This window comes from Solanum pennellii, chromosome 10 (genome assembly GCF_001406875.1).
Source record: "Solanum pennellii chromosome 10, SPENNV200".
NCBI classification, from domain to species: domain Eukaryota; kingdom Viridiplantae; phylum Streptophyta; class Magnoliopsida; order Solanales; family Solanaceae; genus Solanum; species Solanum pennellii.
In genome coordinates this window covers 81,635,589-81,658,700 of record NC_028646.1, presented here as the reverse complement: position 1 = coordinate 81,658,700, position 23,112 = coordinate 81,635,589, and the positions used below count along the sequence as shown (strand labels likewise).

At 32.8% G+C, this 23,112-nt stretch overlaps 3 protein-coding genes and 2 non-coding genes across 6 annotated transcripts in view; 3 read left to right on the top strand and 2 right to left on the bottom strand.

Annotated features, from left to right (window-relative positions):
• LOC107031853 (serine/threonine-protein kinase CTR1-like) overlaps positions 1 to 5,871 on the bottom strand; it is a 14,911-nt gene extending 9,040 nt beyond the window's left edge. For both annotated transcript variants that reach the window (XM_015233340.2, XM_027912505.1), the window contains exons 1-5: positions 5,143 to 5,871; positions 2,652 to 2,953; positions 2,415 to 2,559; positions 2,046 to 2,149; positions 14 to 222 (exon numbers count right to left, since the gene is read on the bottom strand). In XM_015233340.2, the coding sequence (XP_015088826.1) occupies positions 14 to 222; positions 2,046 to 2,149; positions 2,415 to 2,559; positions 2,652 to 2,953; positions 5,143 to 5,589 (1,207 nt within the window). In that variant the 5' untranslated portion in view covers positions 5,590 to 5,871. The remainder of the gene's footprint in view (positions 1 to 13; positions 223 to 2,045; positions 2,150 to 2,414; positions 2,560 to 2,651; positions 2,954 to 5,142) is intronic.
• A 1,494-nt stretch (positions 5,872 to 7,365) lies between these two features.
• On the top strand, positions 7,366 to 11,483 carry LOC107031948 (histone deacetylase HDT1-like). The gene is made up of 10 exons (XM_015233471.2): positions 7,366 to 7,519; positions 8,687 to 8,757; positions 8,864 to 9,081; positions 9,230 to 9,258; positions 9,341 to 9,379; positions 9,459 to 9,607; positions 10,398 to 10,460; positions 10,551 to 10,641; positions 10,928 to 11,054; positions 11,130 to 11,483. Exons 1-10 carry the CDS (start codon positions 7,507 to 7,509, stop codon positions 11,191 to 11,193), a joined length of 864 nt encoding a protein of 287 aa, XP_015088957.1. The 5' UTR covers positions 7,366 to 7,506; the 3' UTR covers positions 11,194 to 11,483.
• A 1,215-nt stretch (positions 11,484 to 12,698) lies between these two features.
• Positions 12,699 to 12,781, top strand: TRNAL-UAA. Its single transcript has one exon. It is a non-coding gene; the product is annotated as a tRNA-Leu (tRNA).
• Positions 12,782 to 13,627: 846 nt separating this feature from the next.
• On the bottom strand, positions 13,628 to 18,745 carry LOC107002586 (enolase-like). Its single transcript, XM_015200657.2, has 17 exons — positions 18,592 to 18,745; positions 18,396 to 18,459; positions 17,485 to 17,549; positions 17,350 to 17,397; positions 17,091 to 17,177; positions 16,921 to 17,001; positions 16,505 to 16,606; positions 16,347 to 16,427; positions 15,739 to 15,813; positions 15,590 to 15,652; positions 15,431 to 15,508; positions 14,873 to 15,067; positions 14,650 to 14,700; positions 14,470 to 14,558; positions 14,314 to 14,365; positions 14,163 to 14,219; positions 13,628 to 14,067 (listed from the first exon to the last, which is right to left on the bottom strand). Exons 1-17 carry the CDS (start codon positions 18,655 to 18,657, stop codon positions 13,987 to 13,989), a joined length of 1,335 nt encoding a protein of 444 aa, XP_015056143.1. The 5' UTR covers positions 18,658 to 18,745; the 3' UTR covers positions 13,628 to 13,986.
• A 3,666-nt stretch (positions 18,746 to 22,411) lies between these two features.
• TRNAL-AAG lies at positions 22,412 to 22,492 on the top strand. Its single transcript has one exon. It is a non-coding gene; the product is annotated as a tRNA-Leu (tRNA).
• Positions 22,493 to 23,112: the final 620 nt, after the last annotated feature.

Sequence of the window (23,112 nt, the reverse complement as noted above, 5' to 3'; positions counted from 1 at the left end):
GGGGGTTCAATACCTGCTGAAGAATCATCAAAGGCCAGATTAAGTGATAGACAATCCGAAAAATACTGTTTAGCGAATGACGTGAAATCCATGGCAGGTTCAACTTGTCCAAATCTCGGAAGGCGCAATGGTGAAGGAATTGAGATGGAAGATGGACCATTGAGCAATGAATTTGGTTCATATAAACATCCTGGATCCCGAATCAAATCAACCAAGTATTCCCTGTAAGGTGCATTCGCTTAGTGTCAATGCTTATGTACTTCTTTTTCTTAACATAAATAATACTTATGTGCTTAAATACAAAGCTATCCAAAAGCACAATAATCATTGGCAGACTTCAAACCAATATATTTGTGTGTGATTATAGAAGTATACCGAGACCTCTCTAGCAGAAGAATTCAACAGACAAAGCAGTCAGTATTTCTTCACGTTCATCAAAGTTATAGCATTCAGAAAAACAAAATCCTGCTGTTCACTGCATCAGATTTCTTGTTATTTTTATTTTTAATTTTTCCACTTGATTTCCAGTTCCCTATTTTTGGGGCTGAGCAGATGAAAAAAAGGATGTTTCTTTGAATTGAAATTGTAAATCTTAAATTAAATGATTAAGACAGCATCTGGTAAAAACAAAGTTAATTTCATGAAGTTGAGATTTCAACCCCAGTGTGCTTTAAATAAAGCACCATTCCCACTAGACATCTAAATAAAGCACCATTCTCACTAAACATCTCAATTGCAAAACCTGAAAACAGAGCATCCAAAAACATGAAGAAGCAGCTGTTAAGACAAAGCAGGAATTTAATCTAATTCATTGAAAACTGTGTTAAGGCCTCAAGTAGGTCTGAATCTGAGTTATTCAGATATTAAAGCATTAAGTGCATTTGTTTTCATTAAGATTTTAGCACTTATTGATCTAAATAGGTCTTAATCGTTAAGATCTAGAAAATAGTCTTAACATCATTAAGAGGTATTCTTGTGTGGATAATATTCACCATCATTTTATTCACAATCACCAGCCACCGCCACTAACCACCTCTTCCATCAAAACCATGACCACCATCACCATTACCTTCGTCTACCACCAGTCATCTCTGCCATCACAACTACCATTGTTACTAACCACTACTATAAGCTGCTACCACACTCATCATTATAATTAAATCAATTATCACCACCATACCCATCTCTGTAGACATCGCCACCTCCACCACCACTAGCGGCCAATTCATACTACCAACTAAATCCACCATCACGACTAGCATCGCAATCAAGTACCATCATACATTCTTCGGTCACCACCTCCACCACTACTATTAGCCACCACCACCATTGTGGTCAATCTTTACTACCAACAACCTCCATCATCACAACTAACACCTTTGTCAACTACCACACATATTATCAACGATCACACATTCTACCATCACCACCACCAACTACTAACATCAACCAACTTCACCATTACAATCACCAACAACACTACCAATCACCACCATCATGATGGTCACTACAATACCAACCACCTCCACCGTCAGAACAATCACCACCATCATTGCAAGCCACTACCAACAACTATTACCATCACCACCGCCAAAAAAATTTCTCCACCATCACTAGCAAGTGTAAGTGTTTCATTTTCTGAATCAAGTAATAATCTTATTTTATTAATTTTTTAATGTTTAATTAATTTTATTTGATTGTACTTTTATTATGTACATTCAAATGTTGAAAAAATCATACAGTATTCAAATCTTGAGGCAACATTTTAATCACCTAGATATGCATTCAGATTCAAACGTCTAGATCTTTATGAAAACAAATCTTTAATTCTATGTTTTGCATGCTTCAACAAAGGGAACTGAACAAAATACAAAACTTCACCATGGTCATTTTACCGGATCCATATAATTTGTAGTTCCTATTCTTAACAAAACCAGCTTTACATATTCCAGAGAAAGCATAAATAACTAGTGATGATGTAAATGAAAGTCGACCCCTTCATACAGAAAATGGAAACATAGACCATATATTATCTGAATGCACACCTGTCAAGGCCAAACCGAACTAGACATGAGAAAGCATCGGATTCTTTACAATATTTACATCCTCTGGCAATTCGACATGGTAAATCAATGATGTCCGCCAGAACCTACAATCGTCACATTTGAAGTTAATGATAGACATCAAACTGTACAAGCAACCCAGTGAAAGGAATTTCTTGATGGCATTTCATTTTACTTCAAGGCAGAGTAAATCCAAAATAATTTAAATGATTAGTTAAAAAAATTGTGATTTTTTCCAATGGCAAACCATTAGTTGGTATGAATATGTCCAAATTAACTTTAGAGGTTAGACTGCTGACTCGCAAAACAGCAAACAGATAGTAATTTCAGTATAACACAGTAACAACATACTTTAAACAGCAACGTGCGATGTCTACAAAGTCCAACAGAAAGGCTACCAATGGGAAACACAAAACATCCTAGACAATCCTTCAGGTCATTACTGCACTCCTTCCAGATAGGAATGAAGTCACCTTCTCCGACAGAAGCTGCGCCTCTTATAAAGGGAATAAAAATTAATCTCTGAAAAAACCAAACAAGAAAATCAATCCCATTGGGGTTCCTCAGAAAAACATTTTTAAAACTTACCCCATGTGATTGCAAACCAACTTTGCAAGCTGATCAACCACTTCTTTTGTGGTGTTGCAACTACGATACATGCTATGGATTCGATTTTGTAGTTCCTTTAACCTGGGATCACTTTGCCGATCAATCAAAATCACTTCAACTGATGGTACTACAGAGGGATCAACAGCCTTCAAGGATTCAATTGATGGGATACGACCACTTTCTTGCAGATCTGAGCAGACTGTCCAAATATATGGATCCATCCCTTGAATGAAATAAAATCCATCGGGGACTTTGTCAAAGTACGATAAGCTCCCATTTACCTGGTACAGCATGAAGATGCAATGAAGAAAATGTCTTTTAGGTATGAAAACCAGGAGGTCTGGGACTGTATGACCGGGCCAACCGAAATATAGACGAGATATTATAAGAAAATAACATTGGAAACAATGATAATATATGGCCATTGTCATATTGAAACTTCTATTCAGATACAGAAAATGACCCCAATTAATAACCAATATCTCATGCTACAATTTTCTGAAGTATCTAATCCTCTATCCTAAAATGAATTTACTTTCTATTATGGCTTTATCATAAAACCGAATGCACTTACTAGAGGATTATCCCTTTGTCTAATGCTATAATACTACTCCAAAATTATAAAATAAGGTAACTTGGGATCTACTTTCTTCTTTAATTGATAACATGGGGTCTACTTTAGTACTAATAAAGGCCTAAACTTGAGAAAGATCAACTTTATCTCTACTTTGAGAACCACTTTGATTGTAAGAACATACAAGTATACAACAGTTTGAATGCTCATTTTATTGTCAGTTAAATGGATATCACTTTTGGGAAGAAGGAGAATTAAATTTCAACTACTTTCATGCAGTTCTAGTATCGATTTTGGATATTATATGGTTGTGTTAGTTGAATGCAATGTATCTTGGAGTCATTTTTACTAATCCAGCAATGACCTGAAGTTTAACAAAGTAGTCCAGCGACTACTTTGAACATCCTCTAGAGTATTGGACAATAAGGGGACACTTCTAGGTAGTTGAACTTGGTACATAATATATTAATACAATGAATTGGAAACAGTGATTGGGCCTTTGTTTTTTTATCAAGGTACCTTTATATTGACACTGATTGTTCCTTAGCTTCACTACATTTACTGTTTCCTGAGAAAAAACTTAAATACCCTTACTATACAATTATATAACCAAATAGGTAGGTGCATTAATATTAGTTACATAGGTAACCACTCATCACAGCTTTTCACAAAGGTCATGTATTTGGGAGCACCACATCCAACAAACGAGTTATGTCATAACGTAAATATGACAGTTACAGGTATGACAGGTAAAGCTGAGCAATAAAGAAGTCATGATTATCGTACTTAAGCTGCATATGCGTCAAGCAGTGACGGATTCACATTCAAGTTTATGGGTGCTTGAGCACCCATTACATTTTGAAGCCAACACCATTATTATATGGAAAACCTAGTAATTTATATAAATCTGTAACTGAGCACCCAGTTTTAGTACGAGGTTCAAATTAGAGATAGTTGAGCACCCAAAGTAAGAAATTCTGGATCCACCACTGTCGTCAAGTGTACTTAGACAACAGTATAAGTTATACCACAGATACAGTAAATCTCACATGTCTTCTTTTCCTTCTCAACCAAGAAATAGATTGTTGCCTTAACCTGATTTTGAGAGGAAACATATTTCACATTGATCATGCAGCTATGTACGGAAAGGCTGAAAATTTCCAATACATTCACTTTGATCACACAACTACATAAAGAAAGGCTAAAGAATTCCAATACATTAGGCACAATATAATACAAACATCCTTTGCACAACTGAGTATAGCATTTTTAGACTAGTTTAGGACTCGGGCATCCTTGAGAGACCAAAAAACTCAACAAATCAAATCATTCTTTTCATCCTCAACTTCTACATTACTTGACATTTGTCTAGACATTTTCGATAGAAATTAGGATGTCATGATAATACAGAAGATACTCAGTTTTCAATGGTATTGAAAAAAGATCCAGCAGTTAGAACGTCTGTCCCCTTCACCGACATAATCAATTGTCATCTAAGCATGGGAACATCTGCAATCTAAACTAGTTTTCCTTTTTCTATACTTTTAGACTCTGATGCTTCTATCTCCGAAACTTGGTGGATAATGGACCCCCTACCTTTCTCCAATAAATACTAGACTTGGTTGACGATTCAAAGTGATAATGTGCACGTAGGACATCTTAAGTTGTACTACATTTACTTGTGACAAAGACATAGAAGCTTAATTTGAACTAATATCTACTATACCTCTATGTCTTATCAAATATGAATTGGTGAAATTGTTCTTACTACAAAACATAACCTCATATGCGAACTTCACACTGTTTTAGCACACAATCTCAAATTGAAACTTAAGAAGTGATATATTAACAGTATGCATATGAGAAAAAACCAATAAAACAGAATATAACACATACCCAGAATCTATGAGACATTGCCTCCACGGATGCAGATGAAGCTGAAGCATGGGATACTGATTCATCTGGCACATAATCCAATAAATTGGGATCATCAGCGCAGGTTGCTTCAGTAGAGATCCTCAGAGCTAACGTTAACTGCAGCTGGTAGCTCTCCTCCGTCTGTTGAGCCCAACTTTTCGACAACGAACCTCCACCGCCTGAATTAGCATTCATATGCCCAAATGAAACTCCAGAAATGGAACTTTCAGCAAAGCTACCCTCACTTGACGGGGTCGGTAACACAATCGAGGCCTGAAACGGCGTCGTACCTTTTCGGCGATCAATCAAGTCCCAATATAATCCCTTATCACCTCTACTTTTGCTCTTCTCATCTGAATTAAACTCATCGTATGGTGGTTGCTGCTGTAATATTGCATAATTCGAACGTCTAACAGGTACTTCCATGGAGAATCCTAACAATATCAAAGTCAAAATAAACCCTACCAAACTCTGATTTTAGCAAATTGCAGCTTGAACTACGTGGTTTATTCTCTTTCTAGAAGTCATCCAGTTGCCGGAGATGGAGGAAATGGATGGCTTTTTGTCGTCCGGCGATCGGAATATTCCGGTGAATTATGGACCAGATACAAATACTATAGGGACAAATTCAGTTCCCCAACTTCCCCCTTTTCAGACTGAAGTTGCTTTTAGGCCGAATTCCGGTAAAAATTCTTGCTGAAAAAAAACGTGGGTACCTGTTGTATTTATTTTACTCCAAATCCAAACGTGCAGGATTACATTAAATACAGTAATTTATTATTATAATTAAATTACAATTTAATAATATTATAATATTAAAAAAAACTAGCTATTTCATTCTTTTTTTTATTGATTAAAAAAGCTATATATTGTGAGTAACTTTTAATTTAATCTATTTAAAATCATAAAATTTAAAAAATGTTTACACATTCTATCAAGTATTCTTTTAATCTTATTTGGCCTAAATAATTTTTATCGTATCTTTATTCAGAATCAATAAAATTTTAAAAATATTAATTATTGGGGTGATTTATACTTATGTGATGTTATTAAAATTAAAATCTTAATATAATTTTTGGTCTTAATATTTGGAGGAAATTGATTTTTTTTAAATTTAATGACTTTTTATTGAGAAATCTTTAATGTTTATTTTGATATTAATAATAGAAACTGAATTTAAAATTTATAAACAATAACAAGTAACAACAAATTGACTTGAATTTGTGCTATATTCACAATAATTGTCTTGTTGGAGTATTCACAATTTATATATTTTTTTATGATTTCAATGTTACAAGCAACGAAAAAAAACATTTTATAAATGTGACACAAATATTATTTTAGATAATAGAATTTCATATTATATCGAATCGTCATGATTCTAAATTATAAAGCATGACAAAAATTATATAACTTCATATTATATCAACCTAATTATCTTGTTTAGCATACACTCATCATATGAAATTAACGTATATTTCAACTTTTTACTCACGTTTTTTTTTATTTTTAAAAATACTATTTTATTTGGTTTTTCTATTTATTTTTTTTATATTTTGCTCATAATGTTTCTGTTTAATTTTTTGACTTCATCTCATGCATTGAGTTTTATACAAGATTTATCTTCTCATACAATATTGCTTGAAGTTTTATCTTTTTTAAAAAATACTATATAACTAATAAATGTGTCTTCTCATATAATATTACTTGAAGTTTTTTTTTTTTAAAGACTATATAACTATTAAATGTGTTAGAATTATTGATTTTAACAATATACTTTCTAGACTGAATTGATGCATGACTACTATTTCAATGTCATTTTGAAAATATAGTAACTATAAGTTATATTTTAACTTAACAATATACCGACAACTAATTTGCATCATTTTATAAATATATTTTTTTAGACTTTAAACATGTTTTCTTATATTAAAATTTAAATATATTCACAATAAATCATTTGATAATATCAACACGATCAATGATCTCCTAATAATTTTGTACATTGTGATAGAACAATCAAAACATATGCAATATATCTAAAATTTTATACATTCAAAATATTTGATTTTTGATCCAGTTCTAAAATTGTCAAATTCATAACAATTTTTTAAATTATACATATACAAACGTAACTTCATTTTAATATAATATTATTTTTTCAAATGAGCAGGATTAATATACCAATAATGCACACGAGGGTAGCATGGGAAACAATAAACATAGTATATAATAGCCCCTCTCTCTCTCTATTCTCCCGCTTGTAAACCTAAAAATTTGCTTCCATTGCTCGCTCTCTACTGAAACCCTAGTTTGTTTCTCCTATCTTCTGCGTAATCAGCAATGGAATTTTGGGGTAAATTATCTGTATTTCAATCTATTTGGTTTTTCTCTGTTTATCGTTTGATTGTTTTGATAATCTGTATTGCTCGATGACTGTTTGTTAAATGTTTTGTTTCGTGGTGTTACATGCTGTATTTATTGCTTATTTATTTCGCTGTTTCAATTTTCATTGTTTATTATGATTTCGATGTTTATGTGATTCTGATCAAACATGTCTGCGGTATATTATGACTGAATGCCTGAATTTGTACACATGTATGCAAATTTCACAGCTCGTCAATTTGAGATCAAACTTAAGTTATGTTTCATTTTGTTTTTGTTATTTACTGTTTTGTGATAGCTGTATTTATTGGAAACAACGTCTCTACCTTCTTAGTTTTTGGTTAAAGTCTGCGTACACTCTAGTTATGTTATTGTTATGATAGATGTATTTATCGAAAGCAGCCTCTCTTTGTGCACAAGGTAGTGATAATGCTGCTCACCATCCTTCCCGTACCCTACTTGTGTGATTACACTTGGTACATTGTTGTTGTTGTTGTACTGTTTTGTGATAGATTCCCAGACTATGTATTTTTCAGCATTGCCATGGTAGAGACTAGAGAGTGAGAGGGAAAAAACTAGAAAATGTTTGTGTTGAAGTGCAATGCTGCCTATATACGATTACACTCTGCTTTGGATATGGTTCTTTAGTGTTGACAGTTAAAAAATGGCTCTGTAGTGTTTCCAACTGGCCATAGATTCTCTCATCACTCTGTCTTTGTGTTCATTTTCTGTTCCTCTGTGTAGGAGAGTAGAGTAGGGTATTTGATTTAGCTCTTTCAGTATCAGGGATTTACTTGGAACCGCGGAAATGATTTTTCAAGTGTATGATGTGATAAAGGCTCAATTTCTAATTTTAATATTTGGAGTTACCTTCATATGCTTTACTTTGATGACCACATGTCTTTTGGATATTATTATAGCTCAAGAACCCGTACATCAGAAGTTCTGTTGGGTCTCATATACAATTTGAATGTACTTTTGTGCCTATACTATTTTGTAATAATTGTATTGTAAAAAATTTCGTATCTGTTATGCGTGCTCGGCTGTTGATTCTTCATCCATTGTGTATTAGTGTGTTCGATGCCCACTTTATATTGGAATAATATTTGGCAGTTGTGTTAAATTTTCTTACATTTAGGTGCGGAGGTGAAAAGTGGACAACCTTTATCTGTACAGCCTGGAGATGACATGGTTTTGCATCTTTCACAGGTGTGTTAAGTTGTCACTTGAATTTGATAGGCAAATATTTGCAATAGCCAAGTACCTTGTTGGCATCTCTTTTTAGTATTTTTATCAATGTATTCTTTTTTTTTAGGCATCTCTTGGTGAGGTGAAAAAGGATAAAGCATCAGAACCTGTATGCTTGTCTGTAACTATTGATGGCAAGAAGCTTGTTCTTGGCACACTCAGCTTAGATAAGCTGCCTCAACAACAATTTGACCTGGTTTTTGATAGAGACTTTGAACTATCACACAACTGGAAAAATGGTAGCGTCTACTTTTTTGGATACAAGGCTGCCAACCCATTTGAGGAATATCCTTTCTGTTGTTTGTTATCTTCTATCTTTTGTTCACATGAACTTTACTATCTTTCTAGTTTCTACTATTCCCTTCCTTTCCATTTAAAAGAGGTGAACTTTTCAAGTTCTTTTTGTTTCCTTGACTACAATTGTGTGTGATACTGAGGAGGATGTAGATGAAGATGAAGATGGTAAGTATAAAATTTTCTGTTTGAGCATATTTAAGCTGTGATGAATTAGGCGAAGACTTAATTGATATTTTATTGTGTGCAGAGTCTGATGAGGAAATACCCCTCACAATTGCAAACAATGGTACATAAAATTTTATTATATACTTGTGTCTTTGATCTGCCATTTCTTAGTTCTAAAGTATTGCCTACCTGTCTAACAGGAAAGACTGAAGCCAAGGATAGTGCAAAGGATTCTGCTTCAACTAAGCAGAAGGTGAGGGTTATAGAGTTTAGTAAAGTTGACAAGGCGGAAGATAAAGATGAGACCACTGATGAGTCTGCGGATGAAGATGATTCTATGATGGGGGAGGTATGCTTATCATCTAATTTATGCTCAATGCTTTATAGTATTGTTATAACATATGTTTATCAATAAAAGGTTTTTTAAATGTCTGGGTAAGCACAAAAATCAATTTGAGTTTGTTACTTCATAAAAAAAAAAACAGTTTGAGCTTGTTCAACAATTTCCAACCAAATTGTTTAAATATGTTTTTCAACCTGTGGTACTTGAGTGTTCATCAAGATATGAACTCTTAAAGATTTTTCGGAAGGATATGATTTGCATTTGGTATTCAGAACACAGTGTAGGTCTGGTTTTAAAAGAATTGGTCTTGGAAAACAAATTTTTGATGAGAATTTTCTTTTGATAAGGGTGATGCAAGGGTGATCAACACAATTGTTTGTTAAGGATATCACTAAACTCTTAAGTATTTTAGGGGCTTTTGTCCCGGTAAAAATTAATGGATGAAATCGATTTTTAATATCTTTGCTTACTACTAAACATACTTTTGAGTAGCCAATAACAGATACTATTTGTTCTAGAAATATAGGCCGAAATGGAATTGTCAAATTGAGTTACCATAATATTTGGGCCATTGTTTTTGGAAGCGGTCAAACTGAATATCAGATTGTTTACGTCTTGAATGTTATGTTGCATGTTGAAAAGTCAGAAACCCTGCATCTGAGTTGAGCTAGTTCATCCTCTGGTCCATGTAACTAATCCAGCCTTTTCCTTTAGGGGTCTGAAACATTAACCACAATGCAATGCTTTTGAATAATACAGCTCCCAATGTTTAGAGTATTGAGTATTCTCTTTGCAGGATGAAGAAGGTGATAGTGATGAAGATCAGTCTGATGAGAGTGAGGAGGAGACACCAAAGAAGGTAGCTAGTAGTTATTGGTCTTCTCCTTTCTCCTGAATTTCTTGAGCAGGAAGGTGGGCTAACACCACCTGGTTCATTCTTCATTTTTAGGCTGAACCTAGTAGAAAGAGACCTGCAGATTCTGCTGCAAAAACACCTGTTCCTGATAAAAAGACGAAATTCTTAACTCCTCAAAAGACTGGTTAGTTTTTCTACTTGGTTAATGCTTAACTTAATGTTGATATTGGATATGATTGTGTAATGTTGAACTGTCTGCTGTTGTCCTTTCAATTTACATGAGAAAATTTGACCACAAACTTGAATAAGTATTAATTATTTGGAATGAGAATCTGACTATAATCTAAAAAGTACATAAGAAAGATGTTTAATGCTAACTAAAGTAAGTGACTCATTTTTTCCATATTTACTCAAAAGTATTATGTGATCAAGTTTTCTTGTTACTGAGTGTCTTTTTTGGGGCTGTCTAGATGGTAAGAAAGGTGCTGTTCATGTGGCAACCCCTCACCCCTCAAAACAGGCTGGTAAGACTCCTGGAAACAAGCCAAACCAGACTCCAAAATCTGGCGGATCACTTGCCTGCAAGACATGCAACAGGTAACTTCAATATATCTTTTCATTATTTTAGGAGGCATTAAGTTGTATCCTGGATTCATGTATTTTTCCTTGCAGGACTTTTGGTTCTGAAAATGCTCTGGAATCTCACTCGAAAGCTAAGCACAGCGCTGGAAAGTAAATAGGAGTAGAAACATCTGCCTTGAGATCTGGTTTCGTTTTCTCAAACGTTGGAGGGAATGATACTCAGAAGAGAGTGTTAGCTTTTAGAATATTGTTGGTTGACCCTAATGTAAAGCAACAGTTAGGTCCAGTTTTGCTACTCATTGGTATTCTGTTCGAGATGAACTCTCTGGGTACTAGTGAAGGTTTACTTTGATTTCGATTGCTGTGTTGGTTGATATTCTACTCGAATGAATGGTTATTACCTATTTGGTATTTTGCTACAGGTTTAGCTTCTTTGTTGCTTGACGAGTTCCCTCATCTGCAGACCATGCATGTGATGATTGACTATTTCTTATTTGATTCAGTTTTTTTTTTTTTTTTTTTGATATTTATTGATCCATTCTTTCTATGGATGTGTTTAATGTGCATTCTCTAAGGAGGTGAGCTTTTAGGAGAGGTGGAGATAGACCAAAAAAGAAAAATTGAGGAGGTCAAATCTTTGGAGGGAATCATCAACTTTATAATGTTGTTATAATGGCTTAAGCTTTTTCATGGTTATGTTGGTGATGGTAGGTGGATTTGGTAATTGGTCTGCTTAGATTCTAACGGTGCACATGATATGATATTTTACTCTGGTTGTTGCCTTCAAGAGCAAGCTTCTATAAAGATCACCCTTGTGTGAAAAGTGGTTAGACATGAAATGATGCACTTTCAATAGGAAGGTTGGAGGTTGTAGTTGACGCATCTTTAGCTAACTAAGTATGTGATTTTGAATAAAAAAGTTTGAAAATGGTAGACGAGTGTTGTTGTATTTCTATATCAGACGGGCAGGAGGCAGCCTGTCTTCCGCTCAAAAAGTTTATGGTGCATGATGTTATTTTATATTTGTGTATTTATATTAGATGTATAACTATAAATTTATTTTAAAAAAATAATTGTTTAACAATATTTATATTGTTAAAAAATACTTATGTAGCTGAACGAGAAGTTCTAAGTAAAGAGTTCTCAAATAAATATAAAGGTCCCGTTATTATTTAACAAATTCAAAAAAAAAGATATTGGTGTCATAAAACAAAATAGTAATTAGAATATGAAATTCGTCCACTCATTTTCTTTCTTTATTTGTTTATTTTCAAATAGAATAGGGTTACAAAAGACATTTTGATAACTTCTTCAATATCGAGATAAAGTCATACGAAGAAATCTTGAATCTAAATTGTATTAAAGTTGAAGCATTTTTATTTTTTTATGGTATTTTTGTGAGACAAATAAGATAAAGTTTAAGCTTAGAATCATATCAGAAATTAAACAATCCGTGGATAATATGTGAAACAAATAGACATGAAAAATATATGTAATACACCAAATCAAAATAACGTGAACAAGGTACTTAAAAAGCCAATAAACCAACCCGATTAATAACAAAATATAAAAATAATATATGTCTAATCTTTTGAAGTTTTGTCTCATTTTTTATCTGTTTAAATCTTAGTTAAGGAATTTTGATAATACAAAACATCAGCTGGTTTGCCCGAGAGGTTAAGGGGGAAGACTTAAGATCTTCTGCACATAAGTGCGCATGGGTTCGAACCCCATAGCCAGCATTTTTTTTATATGTTTAGTGTTTTTTTGTCTTCCCTCTCTGTGAGCTTGTTTGGATTGACTTATTTTTTATTTTTATTTTTTATGGTGGTGGTAAGATCTGTATATACTTTAACATCTCCAGATCTTATTTGCGGAATTTCACTAGATATGTTGTTGTTATACCTTTAATAAATAAAGAAGTACAAAAATAAGTAGAAAGTTATCCAAACATAAAATTTCAAATTTGATATTGTACTTTTGTAATATTAATGCCAAATTAATGATATTTGATAGGCATAGTATATGAACAAACACTTAAACTTGGTTTACAACACTCCAATTTTGTGTGTACATCTGGTCGCCTTTCGTAAATGTTAGAATGTTTTGTACATTGAATATATACTAGGGCTCTTAAGAAAAAAAATATGGCATTATTTTTGTTTAGAACTCCAGAATAATCCGTAACTGCTACAATCTCTACCCTTCGAATGAGCTCTAATAAACCTCTCACTATACAATAACTAGACAAGCACTATGCAATAGGCTTGACTCAGAAGACATTGCGAGGAATCAATCCATATGAATAGCCATCTGAAGGATCATTTTGGGACACTTGCGGCCTGAGATATTGCTAGAACCATTTTAGTTTAATACAAACGGACTCCTACAATTTTCAATAGTCTTTTCTGACCTCGTTTATTTTCACCACTAGCGAAAGACGTGTAATTTCTTCAAACGATAACAAAATATATACTCATTCTTTCGATTTTATGAAAAATGAATTACGACAGAGAGTGATTCCAATACATGGACAATTTATCCATAATATATCACATTTTGTATGGTGATATAGAAAATAACATTTCTTTTTTGTGGAAAAAGTGCAAGCCTATCTGTTATTTCTATTCATGAAAAGTTTTGTTCTTACATCAGAGGATGAAATTCCACAATGTGCTACAATATAGCAAGGAAAAATCTTTGATGACATGCAAAACCAAAACATCAAAATCTTGAAGTACTACTACTAACGGCATTCCCAGTTACAAAACCAGCAGTCAGAACTTAGAAATAAGATCCGCTCTGCCTACGAGAATTATTTCCAGTTCAGAATTGTCAAGGCTCAATCAGAACAATAACTGTTAAAAGTTTCAACGTGAAAATCGATCACAAGTCCTAGAATGACCATTTCCACACTGGGAATTTGGTCAGTCCAAGAGAGTCCAAGTTAGTACGGTTCAACAGGGGCGCGGAAGCTTGCTCCGGCATATACAGCATCTGAACCAAGTTCCTCTTCAATTCTCAAGAGCTGATGGAATGAATGAGAAATCAGAACTGGCTACAGAGAGAAGCTCCAGAGAATAGTAATACCATCAAAGTAAACTGTACTATTGGGGTAAGTACCTGGTTGTACTTTGCAAGACGTTCTGATCTGCAGGGAGCTCCGGTCTTGATTTGTCCCTAAAAGAATCCACGAGATACATAATTGATACCAAAGACTATTCCGAGTTGACACTATAAATTAGATTAGACAAAAGTTCATTTACAAAATTACCGTTGACAAACCAACAGCAAGATCAGCAATGAAGGTATCCTCCGTCTCTCCACTGCACCAAATACTTAAAGATCGTTAACAAGTGTCATAAACAACAAAGCATAACTGAATTTCCTCTTTCTGCAAGCCTATTGCAGAGCATCACAATCTCCTTACCTGCGGTGGCTAGTCATTACACCCCAACCAGCTTGCTTAGACATTTTCACAGCTTCGATACTCTCAGTCACGCTGCCAATTTGGTTAACCTGCACACAAAATCAGAACGAAATATTGCAACAGTGTGATCTCCAAATTAAGAGGACATAACAGCAATGACTTAGATAATGTGACAAGTACCTTAAGAAGAAGTGCATTGCAAGTCTTTTCACTGATTGCCTTGGCCACTCTCTGCACCAGTGCACAGATACAACTAATAATTATATAATTTCCAAGAGATTGAGAAAGTAACTCGTATACACAAGAACCAGGTGCTCTAACCATTTCCTTTAATGATGGAACATCTAAGCATGCAATTCTAAGCAAGAAAATGACAACTAGTTGTATCACGCTTCAGTTTTACCTTAGGATTGGTGACAAGAAGGTCATCTCCTACAATTTGTACTTTCTGCCCAATTTCAGCAGTGAGCTTAGCATAGGTCTCCCAGTCATCTTGGTCAAATGGATCTTCTATCGAAACAATAGGGTACTCAGACACAAATGACTTGTACAAATCTTTGAGCTGGTCACCTGAGATCTTTTGGGAGCCATTGTTGTTCTGCAAAGATGAAACAATTGAAGCAAATCGGATTAGATAATAAATCAGACATGAAACTACCTCAATAAAGAGTCCTATAATTTCCAGCTCACTTGAATATTGATTTCCCAAGTAGCTAGATAGTGGTTATTAGTCAGTACTGATTAATCTCTATCACCAAAAGAGATGGCCAAAAGGCCTAATTTATCAGTTTACCAATTTTAAGTTTATGTGGGCTTCAGAACCATCAAGATAAAAGAGAAAATCCAGTTCAATATTCTTTACGGAGATAAAAACCTGTAAGTGTCAACTGATAATGAAAGAAAGCCACTAAAATTAATTACTATTTGAATGCACTACTAGGCATAGTCAGAAAGGATATACCTCTTCTTTGAAGTTCAAATCATAAGTTTTGTCCTTTCCATAGAATTCAGATGCTGCAACATCCATTCCGATGACAACCTAAAAGGAAAATAGTCTTAGCTTCTACATTATTAAAAGCAGTTGGAAAAAGGTCTGATTTAAATGCAGTCAAGAGCTTACTTTTCCAGTATAACCTGCTTTTTCGATGGCAGTCTTGAGCAATTCAAGACCCTCCTTGTTCTCCTGAATTTTCAAAACCCATAGTCACGTGATGTAAAAGAGTAACCATTCAACAGTATGCCATTCATCAGCATAAATTTATACTTTACCTGGATATTAGGAGCGAAACCACCCTCATCACCAACATTTGTTGCATCCTGGCCATATTTCTTCTTAATCACAGCCTAGAATTAGAGTAAACTGCCATCAGCGATAGAAGTAAAAGAAAAAGGGGATGTCACATCAATAAATTTAATACCCCCTTGGTCCCATTTTATGCAGCGTAGTTTGGATGTGCACGGAGTTCGAGAAATAAAGGCTTTTGACACATAAGCAAGAAAATGCAAAATACCAAAATTGTCATCAGCACCAACAATTAAGTGAGAGGTCACGAAAGTTGTGCATATTTTTTACTATTCTCTCAACTGAGAAAAGGTAGAATGTTTCCATCAAATGGAATCCAAAAGTTATTTCAGTAAGGGTGAAATGAAGATGGATAGATTACACAGTTTCTTAAAATAGAAAGGTAACAGTATTTCTGTGAGAAACTGAAAGGAAATACCATCACATAAAATATGGCATAGGGAGCACAGTATTTTCTAGCCTAATGGACCTCAAAGAAAGAAAAAGGAAAAGAAAAGAACAACTTATCCTCTATGCTTTGACTTTGAAACAAATAAATACTAAGGGAATAGAAGCTAGAACAACTGTGTGAAACCTTCAAATGGTGATACACTTCACAGCCCATCTTCATGGCCTCCTTAAAACTAGAAGCTCCAACAGGAAGAATCATAAATTCCTGCAAATAACAACTAATTAGTAATTTTTTATCTAAGCATCATTTAACTACATCTTTTAACAGGAGAAAATACATGCCTGCATTGCAAGTTTGTTTCCAGCATGGGACCCACCATTGATGACGTTGAAAGCAGGAACAGGCAAAACCAACTTTTTGTTACCTGCCAAATTGGCAATATGCTGCAAAGAAAAGGCAGCTCAAATTGTAACGCCCAATCAGATAGATAACTTTTTCAATCCAGATATAAGTAAATAAGAGAATGTAGACTTGGATGTTTTCTATTTAAACATTAGAATGTTACACTCATATTTGAATAATAAATTCAAAATATAAAAATGTTCCCACATTGAAGATTGAAGAAAAATGGATATAGGAATTGGGTCAATCTCTTTCATTTGGACTCGGCTTAATTGGCAACAGAAGATTTAAAGAGTAGATTACTGGAAAGAGTGAACATTGAACTCCATAAATATTTTCTGCGTGATGTATGTACCTTATAAAGTGGAATCTTCTTGACAGCAGCACCAGCTTTACAGACTGCAAGTGACACAGCAAGGATGGCATTTGCACCAAGCTGTCAAAAAAGGCCAACACAGATAAATTGGTAATTTGTACACTTCTGATAGTTACATGTGACCTAATGTTAAGCTTCTGCTTGTATACCTTTTGCTTGCACCAACCCCACTCATTTTGAGTTCCATCTAGTTGATGAACCATGTAGTTATCGAGACCAGTCTGATCGGTCGGGTCCTGCAAAGCAAGAAACCACACCTCAGATATCATGCATAAAAACAACTATCATTGCCCATTATAATAACAGGAAGCATTATAGTATTCCTTCACACAAGGCAAATAACCATCAGAACACTTTTTGCAAGAAATATCTTTTTCAAAGGTAAAGAAATTACAAGAGGAGGCATACCTTGCCAATAAGAGCAGGGCCAATGATTGAGTTGACATTGTTTACGGCCTACATGGGTGCAAAAAGGTAAACAAGCAGTTAGCAGTGAACGGCATAATCAACCAATTAGTACTTTTTTTGAGATGCAATACCAACCTTTGAAACACCTTTCCCAAGGTACTCAGACCCTCCATCTCTCAATTCAAGGGCTTCATATATTCCTATCAAATGAATGAAGACATTTAATTCAAGATAGTCAGAGAAGGAACTACCAATCAACAATGTCAAGAAATAAAACACACATATAGCATTTCATCCAAACTGAACTACATTATTCTTGGATCAGTGGCACTTAACAACATCTAATAATATATCTCTTCACCATCTAAAAGGTGCTACAACCGGTAATAGGATCAAGCTGATCAAAACCAGTGCATTGTCATGCAATATCCTTCTAGATACGAGTGGTTCAAATTTCAAGAGATTCCTTGGAAAACATCGATATTAAAGAAAATTTTTCTACAAAGAGACCAAAGGTTGGACACTATTCTTACTTAAACAGCCAAACAGAAACTCATAACAGGCAAAGGATAAAATCAACAAAGCAAACAACAACAACGACATACCTAGTATAATCTCAAAAGTGGGATTCTAGGTAGGATAGAGTGTAGTTCAGCAAATCAAAATAGTTATGAAAAAGGAAATAAAACATGTCAATTAATAAGGGAAGCAGTACAGAGCCTACACACTAAAGAACAACAACAACAACAACGAAATAACACTGTAAACTGAAATGCAATAGACAACAGATTGTAACAAATATCAAAAACAAGAAACTACAAGTATACAAACTAATACTACGACAGACACTGTGCTACCATACTCACACCAAGCCTAATCCAACCAAAAAATGAGACAAACATCAAACAAATCATCACTTTTAAGCACATAATTTAATCATTGGCTTTGCATGTCTGTACAAACTCTATTAAACCAATACATTCAGTTTTAAGGCAAAATAAATAAATAAAAATCAACCAATATTACGAATATAAACAGTTTTTCACCTGTTGATGCGCCGCTAGGAACTGCAGCTCTCTCCCAGAGGCCATTTGACAGATAAACATCAACCTAAAACATGTACACAGCAAACAAAAAGTAAACTATCAAAAAAACCATCAGAATCGGATCGAAAAACGAACAATGTGATACAAAGAACATCGCAAAATGCTGAAATCGAAGGAGATCTGAAGAAGAACAAACCTCAACCGTTGGATTACCACGGCTATCGAAGATCTGACGAGCCTTGATGGATTTGATAGTTGCCATGAGTAATGTATGAGTTTGAGATATGCGTTCGAAGGTGTTGGTTGTTTGTGAGAGTAGTGAGAAGATACGCCACGAATTTGTAGAGAAAGGTTGTACAATTACCACCGTTGGATGGGTTCCGATGGATCTCTTAGATCGTGTATCAGTCGGTTCGGTTTTATGTTTGTTATCTTATTAAATTATTATAAAATAATTAAAATATTAATTTATTGAATAATTATTCGTTTAGTTATTAATTTAAATGTTATGATTTGATAGAAAATATTGAAAATTAATTAGAAATAAAGTGACAAATTAAATGAATCATGTAAATATATTGTTACATTGCATCCTATTCAAAAACAAACATGATCTCATTGTGGAATAATCTAAAGTTTGAGATAATCAGAAATAAAAATATGAATTTGATAAAGTCAACAATTTATAGCTACATGTTATTTGGATGAGAGAGGCGAAAGAGACTGGGAGAGAGAGGTGAGAGGCGAGAGAGAGGGGCAAAAGGGTGGGAGAAAGGTGAATTGTAAATGTATATTGGTTAGATAATTGTATATTGTACATATGTAATTGTATATATAGAAAGAGAGATAGGGAGAGGTAGGAGAGAGTCGAGCGAGACTGTGAGAGAGAGGACAGAGGCAAGCGAGAGAGGACAGAGAGTGGGAGAGAGGTGAATTCTATATATATATAATTGTATATAACTGTATATTATACATATACATTTGTATAATTGGCAAGCGAGATTGGGAGAGGAAGGAGAGAGGCGAGCGAGATTGAGAGAGGGAGGAGAGAGACGATCGAGAGAGGGCAAAGAGTGGGAGAGAGGTGAATTGTATATGTATATGGGCTAAAAAATTGTATATTATGCATATTTATTTGTATATCCTGGCGAATTATACAAATACAAATATGACTATTTATACAAATTCGAAGTCAGCCCACGTAATTAGTGTATGATGTTAATCGCGAGTGGTAATTATAGCAAACTATAGTTATGATGAGTATTTAAATAATATAAGTTTGCTTATCCGCGTAATTTTCCCTTTTTTTTAATATCAAATGGTATAAATGTTATTTTATTTACTATTCTATTATAGGCTAATCCGTTAAATAAAAACCTCTGACTATTAAGAACCAATAATTTAATAATTAAAAAAATAAAGCAGTTACCAAAATCGTGAAACCAATAACAAATTATATCAATAAATAAATTATTATTATTTTCAATTTGGATTGTTGATTTTGGTTCGATTTTTTGAACAATATAATTCTACCTTCATATATATAAGGTATTAAAAATGAATTGGTGAAATCAACATTAGTTGTGGTGCAATAAGTAGTGAGACTCTTTCATCCTAAATTTGAATTTAGTTAAAGATTCAATTTGAAAATCAAACACAAAATATTAAATAATTTTTTTTTTGTCAATATTAAAGGATGAAAAAGTTAAAGTAAATCTATAGCTAAAATTGATTGGAGTTTGTTTATATCAAATTTTGAATGAAAGATTATACTTTCAAATAAAAAATTAATTGAAATTTGTTTTAAATATTTGTATAACTTTAGTCTTTAATCAGTAATCAAACGATTACATATTCATTTATTTGATTTAAGGCCATAAAATACCCGATTAGTATTGTACTTATATTTTACTCCTTATAAATGTTTCTCATAATAAACTAACAATGTGTTAATATGAACAATTTTTTATGAAAATATTTTTTTTAAAATAAAAAAAATAACTTTTCTAATGATTTTTTTTTTAAAAAAGAAATCTTATAAGGTTATCATTTTTAATCTCTGACACACCTTATTTTTACTATAACTTTCGTAATATCCATCCTTTCCTTCACTTCCATCTACACCTTCATATTTTATGGTATTTATCTAAATTACTAGTTTTCGTGCACGCGCTTTGCGCGTGTAATCCATGAGTGTATTATTTCTTAAAAGATAATACTACTAAATAATAAAATATGTCTAATTGAGATTTTTTACTTTGTTTTACTACTAATTGTGACACTCCAATTTTCTGACCTCCAAGTGAATGCATCGAGATAATAATATGAGAAATTAATAAAATAAACTTTGTTTGTAATTCAAAAAATAAGTTTGCAAAGCTAAAAGGAAAAATAACAACTATCTAAATTAAATTTCTTGATAGTTCCATTTTATTGGTAGAATAATGTTAGATAGTATAAGATTAACTTTGAGTGAAGGAAAACAAAACCTTTTAACTTTTTTAATGAATGTGTTTTAAGTATTGTATTAAATTTTTATCCACAAACACTTTAAACTAATTAGTTAACTATAAATATTTAAAACTAAGATGTAAAAAGTTTTATCATTTATATTTTAAAAATCAGGATATTTATGAATAACTACTATTTTTATATAAAATTTAATTCTGTCATACATAACTTATCCACCATTAATCTAATATTATATGTTTCACCTTTTTTTCCATAAAAAGAAAAGAAAAGAGTAAACATCCTATTTTATCACATTCATTCTTAAAGATGAAAATTAATGTATATGTAAAAATTATAAGTACGGAGAAAAGAAAAAAAAAAGGTACACATGAGCAAGATAATTAGGCATTTCATTTTGTTTGTCTCTATAGTGAAACTGAACATTTGAGCATACAAAATACAAATATGAATTTAGAGCAACTTGCTAATAAAACAAGAATTTAACTATATGAAGAGAGACAAAAAAGTCTTATTATAATTCTTACTACAAATAAGTATAAAACTAACACATCAAGCTCCGATGCTTCAGTAATTGAATTCTCATCTATTCTCGTAACTGCATAAGGGAATCTCACAACTTTCACCTCAAATTGTGACATTATTTCACATGTTTAGAATTCCTACATACAAGAATTGTAGGAGTAGTAAATAAAAGTTCTTCTTGAAAAAGTTAAATTTATAGAACAAAATTATGGAAACATGAAAAGTCACATGAATTATTGTTAAAATAAATATAAAAAAGATAGAGATGAAATTTATTTTTAAAGATACATGAATCTACTTTAATTTCTTGATAATTACTCATTTTTATTTTTATTTACATTTATGTTAGAAATTTGAAAGGTCAAGATTATGTAATGAGAATAAGAAGATTATATATATATAAATTATATAAGTTTTAATTTATTAGAGGGGCAAAATGGTAATTCAACTTTTAAGTTTTGAACTTCATGCTTATAATAATATATGATATATAAATATTTTAGAATAATCTATTTTGTTTGATTATCAAAAACAAAATAATACAAACTAAAAAAACTCATTTATTTCCTAAATATATTTTTCGATGAAAATATGCAATTTCTTTTCTTGTCCCATCTCCTCCTCCCGTGTACTAAAAATCAAGAGTTCTATGGTTGCCTTGTGTTATAATGATTTTAATTTATAATTATGTAATATATAAATTATGATGTTTATTAAATACGTAAACACATTAAAGTATATTTATAAGTTTGTTTGGTTAGCCTATCAACTTAGCTAAACTTCTTAACATGCCTGACTAAGTTTTAAGAAAGTTAAAAAATGCATATATTTTTTTCCGGTATTCAATATCTACATTCGATTTGTACAGGGTAGGGACCTATTAGGAGGTTCCAAGACTTTTAATCTTCTTCTTTCTTTTGTTTTCTCTCTTTCCAATTTTCTTTAGTTCTTCGTGTTTCCTTAACTTTAATTATTTCAAAATTAACAGTTATATAATTCATATGGAATCTATTAAGTCAGAGGTTGAGATGGCCGAGTTGGTCTAAGGCGCCAGATTAAGGTTCTGGTCCGAAAGGGCGTGGGTTCAAATCCCACTCTCAACATTTAATTTTTTTTAATATATATAATCTACGCTTCATTTGAAATTAAATAGCTATTTGCATCTTATAATTTGAGAATAACCTTTCAGAAGTATTAACAAAGTTATAACTTGATACTTTATTGTAAAAGAATAAAGATGATGATGCCTCAAATACAAACCACGTGTATAAAAATAATTATGTCAGGGAGTATTTTTGAGAATGACTTTTGAGAAGTTTAACAAAATTATAACTTCATACTTGTCGTATGTAAGAATAAAAAGATAATGAGGCCCACATATAAGCCATGTGTAAAAAAAAAAGTTATGTACAAAGTTTTTCTTTTCTTAATTAGCATTAAGCAATGCAAATCTAGATTAATCGAGTCCAATCGCATTGAGGTTTATCATTTCTTCTAAATTATCCGCAGTAGTATCCTTTAGACGAATGCTAATTAACGAGTAGCCGTTAAGAAGTATTTACAAAATTATAACTTTATACTTGTCGTATAAGAATAAAGATGACGAGACCTCAAATTCAAATCTCAACCCATATGTATAGTAAAAAATTATGTTAGAGAGCACTTTTCTTTTAATTAGCCTTACGAAATGCAAATCTGAATTAGTCGAGGTCGTGTTAGGTTC